General features: G+C 44.4%; 1 protein-coding gene across 2 annotated transcripts in view; it reads left to right on the plus strand.

The window, feature by feature from the left end:
- LDAH (lipid droplet associated hydrolase) overlaps positions 1–13885 on the plus strand; it is a 96362-nt gene that overhangs the window by 24389 nt on the left and 58088 nt on the right. For both annotated transcript variants that reach the window (XM_082215638.1, XM_082215637.1), the window contains one exon: positions 5700–5869. In XM_082215638.1, the coding sequence (XP_082071764.1) occupies positions 5700–5869 (170 nt within the window). The remainder of the gene's footprint in view (positions 1–5699; positions 5870–13885) is intronic.

Below are 13885 nucleotides of genomic sequence, written 5' to 3' on the forward strand. Positions count from 1 at the left end.
GCACCCACAAATTTTGGTGCCAGGGCCACGCACACCGCATGGCACCCACAACCCTGGGCTCTCGTGGTTGCAAAGCCAAGGTGGCACTCCTGGTTCTGGTGAGTTCTGGCTGGGGGAAAAAAGCCCTGTCTGGATAATATATTATTATTATATTATTGGTTTGGAGCCTTTTGGAAAAGATGTATGAGATTTTGAGGGCAGAAGGCCGACAGAAAGGACATAAGAATAGTTTGGTCAACATTACAACAGAGGTGTCTAATCTTCTTTGGAAGCTGTTTGTGGTTGAAACTGCACTCACTTGAGCTGAGCTGTTTCTTTTTAACCTCTCAGCATTTGTTACTGCTTATGTAGCGTGGGTGCTGTGGTCTAAACCACAGAGCCCTAGGGCTTGCCGATCAGAAGATTGGCAGTTCAAATCCCCGCGACGGGGTGAGCTCCCGTTGTTTGTTCCCAGCTCCTGCCAACCTAGCAGTTCAAAAGCACGTCAAAGTGCAAGTAGATAAATAGGTACCGCTCCGGCAGGAAGGTAAATGGCATTTCCGTGCGCTGCTCTGGTTTGCCAGAAGCGGCTTAGTCATGCTGGCCACATGACCCGGAAGCTGTACGCCGGCTCCCTCAGCCAATAAAGCGAGATGAGCGCCGCAACCCCAGAGTTAGTCACGATTGGACCTAATGGTCAGGGGTCCCTTTACCTTTACCTTTATGATTAGCTCAATTTTAAAATTGTTTCTCTTTCTACCCCCCCACCATCTTGCTTGTAATCGTAATAAAACTAGGAATGAGCTGACTTGCCCGACAAGGAGCCTTTGAGTGTCAGCCAATGTGAGAATATGGCTGTGTAGCTGGACCTCATGGCTGTTTCACCTTCACAGAGCACTTTATGAGGAGCAGTGATTTGCAGTTGAAAGGGAGGGGGGAGGGTGCTTGACACTTTCCCTCCCAGTCCCATTTTCCTTTGAAACACTTTCTCCCTTGCCCACAGTTGCATGCCAAGGGTGAGATGGAGAATTTGATGGAGAGAACTTGAGATGAATGCTGGTAACAGGGTTAAATCACAGGTTCCTCTTCTGCTCATTCTGTGCTGATCATCTCATCCTGAGGCTGCTTTTGCAAGGGAACCATTGTAAACAGCCACATTGTAATGTTGCCTGGTTTGTTTGCCTAAGTACTTGCACAAGCCTTATCATTTGATTTGCCAGAGCTGGTATGTAGCGCATGTACTGAGATCCAGACTTCCTCTGTTCAAATTTCAGCCATGAGCTAATTGGGTAACCTAGATAGTCACAATGTAATTTACTTCTGCATGCCTCATGCGAAGCTATTAATAAATGAAATAATTATATTGTTGTTGTTTAGTCGTTTAGTCATGTCTTCGTGGCCCCATGGACCAGAGCACGCCAGGCACTCCTGTCTTCCACTGCCTCCCGCAGTTTGGTCAAGCTTATGCTGGTAGCTTCGAGAACACCATCCAACCATCTCGTCCTCTGTTGTCCCCTTCTCCTTGTGCCCTCCATCTTTCCCAGCATCAGGGTCTTTTCCAGGGAGTCTTCTCTTCTCATGAGGTGGCCAAAGTATTGGAGCCTCAGCTTCAGGATCTGTCCTTCCAGTGAGCACTCACGGCTGATTTCCTTCAGAATGGATACGTTTGATCTTCTTGCAGTCCACGGGACTCTCAAGAGTCTCCTCCAGCACCATAATTCAAAAGCACAAATTCTTTGACGAATAATTATAATACAGTGATAATATATAATAATATGAGCTACTATCTATCATTGTATGGAATGCTGAGTTAATCCAAGTCCTTTGAGTACACAAAGAAAGCTGCCTATATAAATCCAAAGGAGTACTATCAATTTCGAATCTCCCTGTATACGTTAGCTATTGGTGCTGAACAGTTGTCACCAATATCGCAAACTGAAGTTTATTGTCGATAACAGAGGTTGGTAAACTTAAGGTCTGCCTTCAGCAGTAAACAATTCTCTTATCACCCTGTTTGAGAATCCTGAGCGCATGTTCGTTTATTTGTAGAGGATACTTTTACCAAAAGTAATTACCCCAATAAACACTAATGAAGTGGGTGTTTATAATGGAAGTCACAGGAACATTTCCCAAGGGTGGGGAGGCTTTTATAAGGTCTCAGGGTTAATCTAAAACACAGTGCTTTCATACCTTGTCCGCAGATATCTGTAGGGGTTTTTAAAAAGTTGATTGGAAATTCCGTCCTGGTCCCCAACCAACTGCCCCATGATGATAGATAGAAATTAATCAACATTCAATAATTGAAACAATGGTTAGTTAAATACAGCCTGCTTCTTCAAGGGGAGTTTTGCCCATTCCAAAACAGATGGAATTCCTAGTCCAGAATCTGCTTGTCTCCTGACTAGGGACAGTTTGCATCTAAATATGAACTCATCAAAGGTGCAGTTCCTGAACCAAGACACAAACCAAAAGACAGCTCTCCTTTGAACTTCACGCTTCTCCGAATTCTGTGATGCAGAATGTGTAAAAAGGCGAATCTCCGTAAAAGCGGTATACACAACTGCAATTTGGGGGAAATAGCTTGCAAAAATTATTGCACAGGGCTGCAGGTTAAAACTCCTTTTTTACCTAAATATCTGAATGTATGGCTGAACTATGTATCATTCAGCTAAATGATATTGCTGGGTTGATCAAGCAAAAGAGGATGGGTGAGATTTGTCATCATTAAAGCATGTACGGAAATTGTTATCTTCCGTGACTCAATGGATCTTATGTATCATGTTCCATACTGTCCGTATAAAATACGGTACTTTGAATGGGATAAAATATCAGGGCTTTCCAAACTTGGGTCTCCAGCTGTTTTGGGACTACAGTTCCCATCACCCCCTGACCACTGATCCTGCTAGCTAGGGATGATGGGAGCTGTAGTCCAAAAACAGCTGGAAGCTCAAGTTTGGGAAACCCTGAATTAGGTGGTCAGTGAATTCGTGTGCATGACAAGGCTAGGGAATAGATTTTTTAAAAAATGAAGCAACTAGGACTAAAAAATAGGCATTAGTTTGAAAACAAAGTTTCAGCCTTAGGCCCAGAACTAACCTTTTCATTTTCCATTACCTGTTTAAAGCCTTGTAGATGAAATGTTGCTTCTCATTTTGCGGCGGGTGTGTGCATTCTTATACTTCTTTTTCTCCATGCCCTTATCCACTGCCAGTATTCCTTTAGCAAGACATAAATACCGCCGCGATGTGACAATGAACAGCTTTAATAACAGCGTTAATTGGTCTGCTCAGAGCTCTTTCTGTAAGAACCTCACTTCCTTTGCTGAAGGTTTAAACTGAAAACCAGTCATTAGAAGACAATATTGAAACAAATATTTTATACCCAACAGTTATATTTTGTATACCACTGTTGTTGTTGTTTTAAAAAATCCAGAGGTATAGTTGAGGGTGGCTTCTTTCATGCAGGAGATGGGACTTCGTGAAAGCAAACATGGGCCCCCATTCTGTTAGATAGTTGTTCTAGCACAACAGGGCTTCTCCCTTCTCCTCTTGCGCCCCCCATTGCCTATGGATGACCAGGAGAATCCCCTGAACAGCCCATGGGGGGAAAGAGAAGGGAGATCATTCCATGGGCCAAGTAGAAACGCTTGTGCTGATGGATGATCATAATTATAATTGACTTTATATTTATTCATGTGCTGAATATGGTATTAAAGTTCCAAAATTTTTATCACAGGCAGACCTGTACAACTGGTTGCAGAAGAGGGCAACCAAAATGGTCAAAGGCCTGGAAACGATGCCTTATGAGGAACAGCTAAGGGAGCTGGGCATGTTTAGCCTAGAGAAGAGGAGGTTAAGGGGTGATATGATAGCCATGTTCAAATATATAAAAGGACGTCACATAGAGGAGGGAGAAAGGTTGTTTTCTGCTGCTCCAGAGAAGCGGACACGGAGCAATGGATCCAAACGACAAGAAAGAAGATTCCACCTAAACATTAGGAAGAACTTCCTGACAGTAAGAGCTGTTTGACAGTGGAATTTGCTGCCAAGGAGTGTGGTGGAGTCTCCTTCTTTGGAGGTCTTTAAGCAGAGGCTTAACAACCATATGTCAGGAGTGCTCTGATGGTGTTTCCTGCTTAGTAGGGGGTTGGACTCGATGGCCCTTGTGGTCTCTTCCAACTCTATGATTCTATGATTCTAAGTCATCTCAGGGCAGGTTATGTAGTTTCTGTTGGCTATTTTGCAGATTTGTTGCACTGCAGAGAGCATGCTGGGGAGACCACACATTCAAGAAACACAACATAACTTTTGCTAGGTTTTAATAACAAAAACAAAAACTTCTTTTACACTAAATTACAATATATCAATAAGCATGACCCATTCCCCAGGGTACTGAGAGAGCTACATGCTGCTCTTTATATACCATAAAGGTAAAGGGACCCCTGACCATTAGGTCCAGTCGCGGATGATTCTGGGGTTGCGGCGCTCATCTCGCTTTATTGGCCATGAGAGCTTCCGGGTCATGTGGCCAGCATGACTAAACCGCTTCTGGCAAACCAGAGCAGCGCACGGAAACACCATTTACCTTCCCGCCGGAGCGGTACCTATTTATCTACTGCACTTTGACATGCTTTCAAACTGCTAGGTTGACAGGAGCAGGGACCGAGCAACAGGAGCTCACCCCGTTGCGGGGATTGAACCGCTGACCTTCTGATCGGCAAGCCCTAGACTCTGAGGTTTAATCCACAGCGACACCCTTTTATATAACATACCCAACAGCTTAATTACCACAACTTAACCGCACCTGCTATACTGCTTGACAGCTGTACAACTAGGTCACGTTATTTGCTCTGGCATTTAAAGAAATACACATCTTGTAGAACAATAATGAACCTTCAAATTTAAAGAGACCATTCAACAGTTTCCTCCATGCCCCCCGCCCCACAACCACCAATCCCCCCATAAGAATTGGTGGCTAGCCCTTCTTACACTCTGTGAGGTTTACGGCATAGTGGAGATCTGAACCTGGGTCTTAACAGCATAATAATCATAATCATAATAATTTATTTCTACCCCGCCCATCTGTCTGGTTTTCCCCAGCCACTCTTGCTCAGAAGTAAGTCCCTTTGAATACAAGGGGGTTTGCTTCCAGGTAAATGTGTATAGGACGTGTATTAGTCTGGAATTCCATCCATTATAACACACTGGGTATTTCCTTTGTGAGCATTGCTAAAGGTGGGTGAGAGTTTTCCTCGGGAACAAGGAGAGAGTTCGTGAGTCAGCTTTTAAAGCCCTATATATGCCCTCCCATGGAATTTAATTCCATGTGCGGGAGAAGTCACAGCATGGAGCTGCCATAATTTTAGGTAATGTTGTATGTCAGAGGTAGCCAGCATGGTGCCTTCCACAAGTTTTGGACTATGGCAGCTCTTATCCCTGACCATTGGCTGCGCTAGCTGACGCCGATGGCAGTTGTGGTCCGCTCTTGATGGAGGGCACCCTTGTTGTACATGGAATCCCATGGCATAAAGTTGGCCTTTCTCAAGAGAACTTGGTCATTTCGTTCCTTAATCAATCACCCATCACCGCTAATGTCATCTTAAAATAAGTTGCGAAATGTTTTGGCCGTCTTTTCAAAGAATGGTCGTGAGAAGCTAGAATGAATGAGATTAAACCTTTTCAAAGCGAAGGAAATGAAATATGTTTTGGGGTTCTTTGCAGAGACGGATGTTAATAAACTAAATGATGGCTTTGGACTTCGTGGACAAATAGAACACAAGTTGAGCTTTATTCGAAAGAATGTACCAAAAGATGTGAAGCTTGTGCTCATTGGCCATTCCATCGGTGCCTACATGATCATTGAAATGATGAAGTGCGCACAAGATGTGGAGGTATGTCAGAGATGCCTGAACTTGTTGACCTCTTGCCATCCCCTCCCCTCCCTTTGACCCTTCTCCACGCACTGTGTAATTTTCTAGCAACTGTTTTCATTTGCTCAAGATGGGCTGAGAAATCTGTTGGTAATGCTTTTGCTGATATTTAGTGCAGACGCCTGATGATCTGATGATTAAAGGTAAAGGGAACCCTGACCACTAGGTCCAGTTGTGGCCGACTCTGGGGTTGTGGCGCACATCTCGCTTTATTGGCCGAGGGAGCTGGCGTACAGCTTCCGGGTCATGTGGCCAGCATGACTAAGCCACTTCTGGCAAACCAGAGCAGCGCACAGAAGCGTCGTTTAGCTTCCCGCCGGAGCGGTACCTATTTATCTACTTGCACTTTGACGTGCTTTCAAACTGCTAGGTTGGCAGGAGCAGGGACTGAGCAACGGGAGCTCACCCCATCAGGGGGATTAGAACCGCCGACCTTCTGATTGGCAAGTCCTAGGCTCTGTGGTTTAACCCACAGCGCCACCCACATCCCGATCTAATGATTACATAGGGTATAAATGCGAAAAAGTTGACATCACAATCTGTAAATGATTATTATTACTATTGCTATTTATTCCATTTATATACAGTGGTACCTTGGGTTACAAACACCTCGGGTTACAAACACTTTGGGTTACAGACTCTGCTAACCCGGCAGTATTATCTCAGGTTAAGAACTTTACCTCAGGATGAGAACAGAAATCGCATGGCGGTGGCGTGGCAGCACCAGAAGGCCCATTAGCTAAAGTGATACCTCAGGTTAAGAATGGTTTCTGGTTGCACTCAAAGGTTAGGATTAACCCTTTTGTGGTAACTGAGCTTGCAAACAGGACCGACCTATTTTTTATTTATTTGTGTTGCATTTTAAAAAACACCCTTATTATTTATTTATTTTACTTATTTCACAACTTATTTTCCTTATTTCATAACAGACTGAGGTTGAATCCCAACAAGATGAAAGTGCTGTTTCTTGGGGACAGGTGTGTGTGTGGGGGGGGGGGGTTCCCTGGCCCTGAATGAGGTGACACCTCGGGGTTATTTTGGACACACAACTGCCCATGGAAGTGCAGGTTAATTCTGGGTCCAGGGCAGCTGTCTACCAGCTCCATTTGGTATGCCAGCCGAGACTCTAGCTGCCTGGGCAACGTCTCACCAGAATGGTACATGCCCTAGTTATCTCCCACTTGAACTACTGCAATGCACTCTTCGTGGGACTACCTTTTAAGGTAACCCGGAAACTACAACTAATCAAGAATGCAGCATCTAGACTGGTGACTGCGAGCGGCCGCTGGGACCATATAACATCAGTCCTGAAGTATCTTCATTGGCGCCCGGTATGTTTCCAAGCACAATTCACAGTGTAGGTGCTGACCTTTAAAGCCCTAAATGGCCTCAGCCCAGTATACTGGAAGGAGCGTCTCCACCCCCATCCTTCATCCCAGACACTGAATTCCAGCTCTGACGGCCTTCTGGCGGTTTCCTCACTGTGAGAAGTGAGGTTACAAGGAACCAGGCAGAGGGCCTTCTCGGTAGTGGCGCCCGCCCTGTGGATGTCAGATGTCAAGGAAATAAACAAATAAACCTATCTGACTTTTAGAAAACATTTGAAGGCAGCCCTGTTTTGTCATGTTTTTAATATTCCTTTGGGAGCCGCCCAGCGTGGCTGGTGCAACCCAGTCCTATGGGTGGGGTACAAATAATAATTAGTAGTAGTATAACCTGTAAACACCATTTGAATGTAAAACAGACAAACAGGCAACCCTCAAAGCAGCTTACATGGAACCCTGGGCAGTGAACATGTCATTACCAGTGCTTACCCATCTAAGCTCTGACCAGATCTACAAAACAGTGTATCATGACCATATCATATATTTTATACATAATACATGATGGTCAGTCCAACTAGAAAGCTTAGGTTTCCACAAAAGAGTTGTTTTTGTAACCCTCAGGGGGTGGGGAAGTTAATAATTACATTCAATATTAAGCAGTGGAGTAAACTAGAAAATAAGAATGCTTCTTTGGCCAGGATATTTTGCTCACATAGTACTACCTGGTTTCAATTATATTTGAATGGTTGAGTTGTCTTTTCTCTCTCTTTTACCTGGCTCCATGGATGCTGCTGGCAGAGTAATGATTTGCTAGTGTGTTGAAACTATAAGGTATGTTTAGGACACTTTGAGAGAGCCCAGTGTGCTTGAAGTTAACTTACGACACGCCGCATTTAAGATGTGCTCAACAATAGAAAATATTTGTGTAAGCCAAATTGTTACGCAAGTTCTGTCCCTTTGCCAGAAATAAGTTAGCTGTTATGTTTTATGACATATGAAGTGTGATAATAAGAAACTTGTGTTTCTGTCTCTTTTCTTATTGTTACTGGAATATTTTATTCCCAGTAGAGCTCAAGCTCATATGTGTAGTTTAGTAGCTGGATCATTTGTTTGTGTGCTTGTGAGTGTTTTCACTATATTCCTTTATTATAGTATTCCAGTTTTGGTTTAGTCTTAAATGCACTGTGGGTTTGTTTGGTTTGGTTTTGTTTTTTTAAGCTGCTGCATTTTAATTTTCTGAACTAGAATGTAACATTATTTTAGTCACTCTCTAGGTTTCTCTAATCATTGCACTACAGTGGTACCTCTAGATGCGAATGGGATCCGTTCTGGAGCCCCATTCGCATCTAGAAGCAAACGTAACCTGTGTCCGCGCGTATGTGCGTGCCCGGGTCACGTTTGGTGCTTCTGCGCATGCGCTTGGTGTCGTTTTGAGCGTCTGCGCATGCACATGCGGCGAAACCCAGAAGTAATGCGCTATGAAAAAGCATGATTTGGGGGAATTATAGAACATTGCTGAAAGCCGAAACTGCCTTTTGGTGGGTGATATGGAAGAAAACAATCCTTTGCATAGTTGGGGTAACAGAGATGAATCCTGTCTTTATTCTGAGTGACATGCAAGTGTTCTATCTGAATTATTTGGGCACTGTGATAACGCCAGCTGTCCCTGCCCCCTTTCAACGCCCCTGACATCTGCCCATCTTACTTACCATATCTACATGGGGGGCATTTGTACACCAGAGTTGCACAGTCTATACACTTCGGAATGGGGATGCACAAATGAAGCTTCAATGCAACGAGGTTTACACAGGGTTGCCATAATTTGAAGAGCAAAAAAGAGGACAAACTTGCAGACTCCAACCATACCAGCTGAAATTCCCCTTGCCACAAATGTACAAATGCTCCGCCTTCTCACCTGGCGATGCGACTCCAGATTCCCCCGGTCCTCTCTCATTCCCTAAAATCAAAGCCTTCCTAGCCCTTTTTTAAAAAAAATATTTTTTATTAATTTTCCGTTTAAACATCTATAATCACATCATTATTATCCACTGTGACCTCTTTAGAGCCTATCGACTTCCTTCCCTCCCACCTCTTGGCTTTCAAAATTAACCTTTATATCACAGCATTTTCTATATTTTCCAATTCTAATATCACAAAATATCTCAAAATTTAAATAAATATAGAAAGGTAAAAAAATTCTCATTACAAATCTTCAGATAACCCTACTAGTGTTAATTGCTTACAACTGATCTTTCAAATATTGTATAAATTTACTCGTCTTTTTGGAATACTTGATCGTGCTGGTTTCAGATTTTCCCCGTCAGCTTTGCCAGTTGTGCAAAGTCCATTATTTTCATCTGCCACTCTTCTTTTGTTGGTACCAAAGCCTTCCTATCCCTTAGTAGAAGTCGTTTCCCCCAGCTGCTGGCAACTCCTTGTGCATCGTCCTTGCCCCACACAAAGGCTCCACAGCCCCGCTTCCTCCTCCCTCCACCCTCTCCAGCACCCTCCTAGACAAACCCAGGGACCCTCTTTCCACACAAACCCTAGCTTTTAGCACCCAGCATACTGCACGTCCTTCCCCATACGCCCCTTGCAGCGCTGATTGTTCCAAGCATCCATGACCAACCCTCGTGCATCTCTCCCCCCACCACCACCACACAAGGACCCATTCACACTCCTGCCCACCTGCTGTCCCCTCAATCAGTCACTGATATTCCTCCACACACCACAGTCTCCTCCTCATGACCGGGATCCAAGCAGCTACCCCCGCCCGCTGCCCCTGCCCCTTCCTCCTGCCAACCTATTTTCAGTTCTGCTCCCTCTCTCTCAGGCCTCCATCCTCTTTATCCTGCCACCACTGCTGCTGTTGTTATCTCCAGCCCCTGCCACCTCCGTTGCTTGCCTGCCTGCGTTCCCTTGCCGCCGCCACCAGGCCAGTCAACAAAACAAAACCCCCCAAACTGACATTTTACTGTATCTTAAAAATCCGCCCAGAAAGAACTTTTAAGCATGAAAAAGAGGATGTATCCGGGGAAATCCGGTTGGATGGCAACCCTAGGTTTATCATCATCGTCATCATCACCCTCATTGCTATTATTTATTCAACTTGTACACCGCCCTATACCCGGAGGCCTCAGGGTGGCTCACAACAAGACCACAACATATAAAATCAAACCAAAAGCAATAACCCAATAATATTCCCCTCCCCGCCCACCCCCCAAAGAGCCACATTTTAAAAGGGTATAGGATGTTGATCAGGTCAACCAAAGGCCTGGTTAAAAAGGAATGTTTTTGCCTGGCGTCTAAAGGTGTATAATGAAGGTGCCAGGTGAACTTCCCTGGGGAGAGCATTCCACAGACGGGGGGCCACTGCAGAGAAGGCCCCTTCTTGTGTTGCTACCCTCCGGACCTCTTGAGGAGGAGGCACACGAAGGAGGGCCTCAGAAGATGATCTCAGGGGCCGGGTAGGTTCATATGGGAAGAGGCGGTTTACACCTCTAAGGCCTCGTGAAAACAGGACATCCAACAAGTGGGTATCGTCATGTCATTGATCATGACATCAAAGCTCTTGCTGCTGCTGTTAGGATAATCCCGGCTTCTCTTTGTGGTACTTTAATCCAGATAAAGAAGGATAGGTGTGATTTCGTCACATAAATTACTGGTTGCCTGGAGCCAAGGATTGAAGTATGTCTTCAGCAATGCTTCCACACATTACTTGAAAGCATTCCCGTAACAGAGGCACCGTCTTGCGTCCAAGATTGTGGGTGTCGGGGGTACATTGTGCACATGGGACATCATGCACGTGATGCGTGATGTAGCATCGTTGAGAGGAGGCCAAGCCCAGAGCGCAGAGTGGTGTGGCTTCCTCTCTTGCACTCAGGAGAAGCCAGCCGCTGAACTGCACCATGCTCAGCCTCCTCAACATTGAGGGGCCCCGGCCCCCTGCCAGCAGATATTGGGGGGGGGGGTCCTGGGAGTTGGCACGCCTATCCAGTAGGAAGTTACCGTATTTTTCGCTCCTAAAAAGTAAGGGGAAATGTGTATGCGTTACCAGTGTGGTGTAGTGGTTAAGAGCGGTAGACTCGTAATCTGGTGAACCAGGTTCACATCCCCGCTCCTCCACATGCAGCTGCTGGGTGACCTTGGGCCAGTCACACTTCTCTGAAGTCTCTCAGCCCCACTCACCTCACAGGGTGAGGAAGGGAAAGGAGAATGTGAGCCGCTTTGAGACTCCTTTGGGTAGTGATAAAGCGGGATATCAAATCCAAACTCCTCCTCCTCTTCTTCTTCTGGAGCGAATTCAGGAGGGAGGCTCTGCTCAGCGCTTCATTTAAAAAGCCGCGTGGAGCGTGTGTGCGGCTCTTGGGGGCTTTTCTCCGAGGAGGGAGAAGGGCAGCCCGTCAGTCCCTTCTCCCTCCTCGGGGAAAAGCCCCCAAGAGCCGCACACACGCTAGACGCAGCTCTTTAAAGGGAGCTCGTCTCTTGGGGGCTTTTCTGGGAGGTGGGGGAAGGGACTGGCGGGCTGCCCTCTGTCCCTTCCCAAACCTCCTGGAAAAGCCAACTTCTGATTGGTACAGGCACCCCAGAAACAATAGTCACAAACGTTCGACTTCCAAAAAACGTTCGAAAACCAGAACACTTGCTTCCAGGTTTTCGGCGTTTGGGAGCCAAGGCATTTGAGTACCAAGGCGTTTGAGAACCAAGGCGTTTGAGAACCAAGGTACATTTGTATCACTGTTCCCATGTCTGTCATCAAAGGTGTTAACTGTGTATGTGATCATAGGTCACCTTTTCTCATCAATTAAATTGATTCATTTTAAAGCCTTGTGATATAATCCAGGCTTAAAGGATTATCCTGCCCTCCTACGTGACTGTCTCCCAGAGACACATGATCTCATTTTTAAAAATTGTATCACTGCACTCCTTGCGGAGATGCAGAAATACATTTTAAACATGTGCCCATTCTTGTGATGCTTGCATAATTTTTCATTTTGGGAAATGGGTAATATTTGAGTGTGAATTGAACCTACTTGTTTCAGTGAAGTGTGAACTCAGTTACGCAGCGATGTTAATTAATGCTAATTATTTAGCTTCCAAACAAGACATATTAAATGTTCGAAAAAGAGAATCCAGTCCCAGCAGCTACTGAATCTCAGTCTGCTTTTTATCTCTTCCACTTGCCAATTTTTTTAAAAAAAATGATGAGAGCTTAAGGTAAATATAAATGAGGCACAGTAATAATAATAATAATAATAATAATAATAATAATAATAATAATAAGCAACCACCCTTTATCAAAAGATTCCTAAGGTGGTATACAACATTAAAAACACATTACAGAAAGAACATCAGTGATAAAAACATAATAAAATTCCCAAACCACAGTGTAGTTCAAGCATTTGCCTCAAACAATTTCTCTCTTTTAGAGTTCCCCCAGATTGTGCTATTTGTAGCAAAAAATGGATGGATGCATATGCTGCTGTTAATATTTCATGCCTCTGTTTCAGCTGTGTGGGGGTTTTTCCATTTAAAAATAGTTTATTTGCCACAGCATATATTTCATACATTCTCAAAATCTTAAAAGTCTCTAAGAATAATAAAAGCTCATGCCGATTCCAACAGGCCGAAGTTTGCTTTTATGTGTGCCTTATTCCTCTCCACTGTTGTCTTCTTTATGTAGAAAGCAAGTTCAAACATGGTTCCTATGCAATTGTTGTGGAACGTGGACTAGGGCTTCTTGTCAGCTTGTTGGGCTTCAAGTCTGCTTGAAGATCTATTGAGAAATACACTGGCAGTTCCCGAGTGGCGCCAATTCACTGAAGCAGGTTGTCGGTTTTTTGCTTCGCCTCTATAATTCACTTAGGAGATTGAGGGAAAATCCATCTTGAGTTTCCCCTGTCTAATATTTGCCCACGAATCACAGTGTTAAAGATAGTGTGTCTAATCCAGGTTTGGTTCATCTACAGCTACACTGGGACTTGGCTTTGAATGAGGATACAGTAGTACCTCTGGTTATGTACTTAATTCGTTCTGGAGGTCTGTTCTTAACCTGAAACTGTTCTTAACCTGAAGCACCACTTTAGCTAATGGGGCCTCCCGCTGCCACCCCGCCGCCGGAGCATGAATTCTGTTCTCATCCTGAAGCAAAGTTCTTAACCTGAAGCACTATTTCTGGGTTAGCGGAGTCTGTAACCTGGGGCGTATGTAACCTGAAGCGTATGTAACCCGAGGTACCACTGTATTTAGAAACTTTACCAAGAAAGCTATCTAGCATCAGCAATGTACTTTTGAAAATTTGGATTATTTGACTATGTCAACAGTAAAACACAAAGCTCCTCGCCATTTGACCTCAGTAGGTGAATGCCCTATACATATTTTGCTGTGAAAATCTATGGTATCTAGCCTTGGAGGGTATAAACTTCAACCAGCCTCCCCATGTCTTCAGATCTTCTGGAGAGACCCTGCTCTATTAGTAGATGTATGTTTTAATTCCACAAAGGAGTGCATTTTAATTATACATGATATCTGGAATTATTTCATTCTGTTTTAGCTTTATTGGGTTTTTTATTTTGTCTTTTATTCTGTTGCGCATGCTTGCTGGTTTTAAACTATATTTGTATGTTGCATGAATTAATTTTATTCACCTTTT

The sequence above is a fragment of the Podarcis vaucheri genome (assembly GCF_965113315.1).
Source record: "Podarcis vaucheri genome assembly, chromosome: 3".
Lineage (NCBI taxonomy): Eukaryota > Metazoa > Chordata > Lepidosauria > Squamata > Lacertidae > Podarcis > Podarcis vaucheri.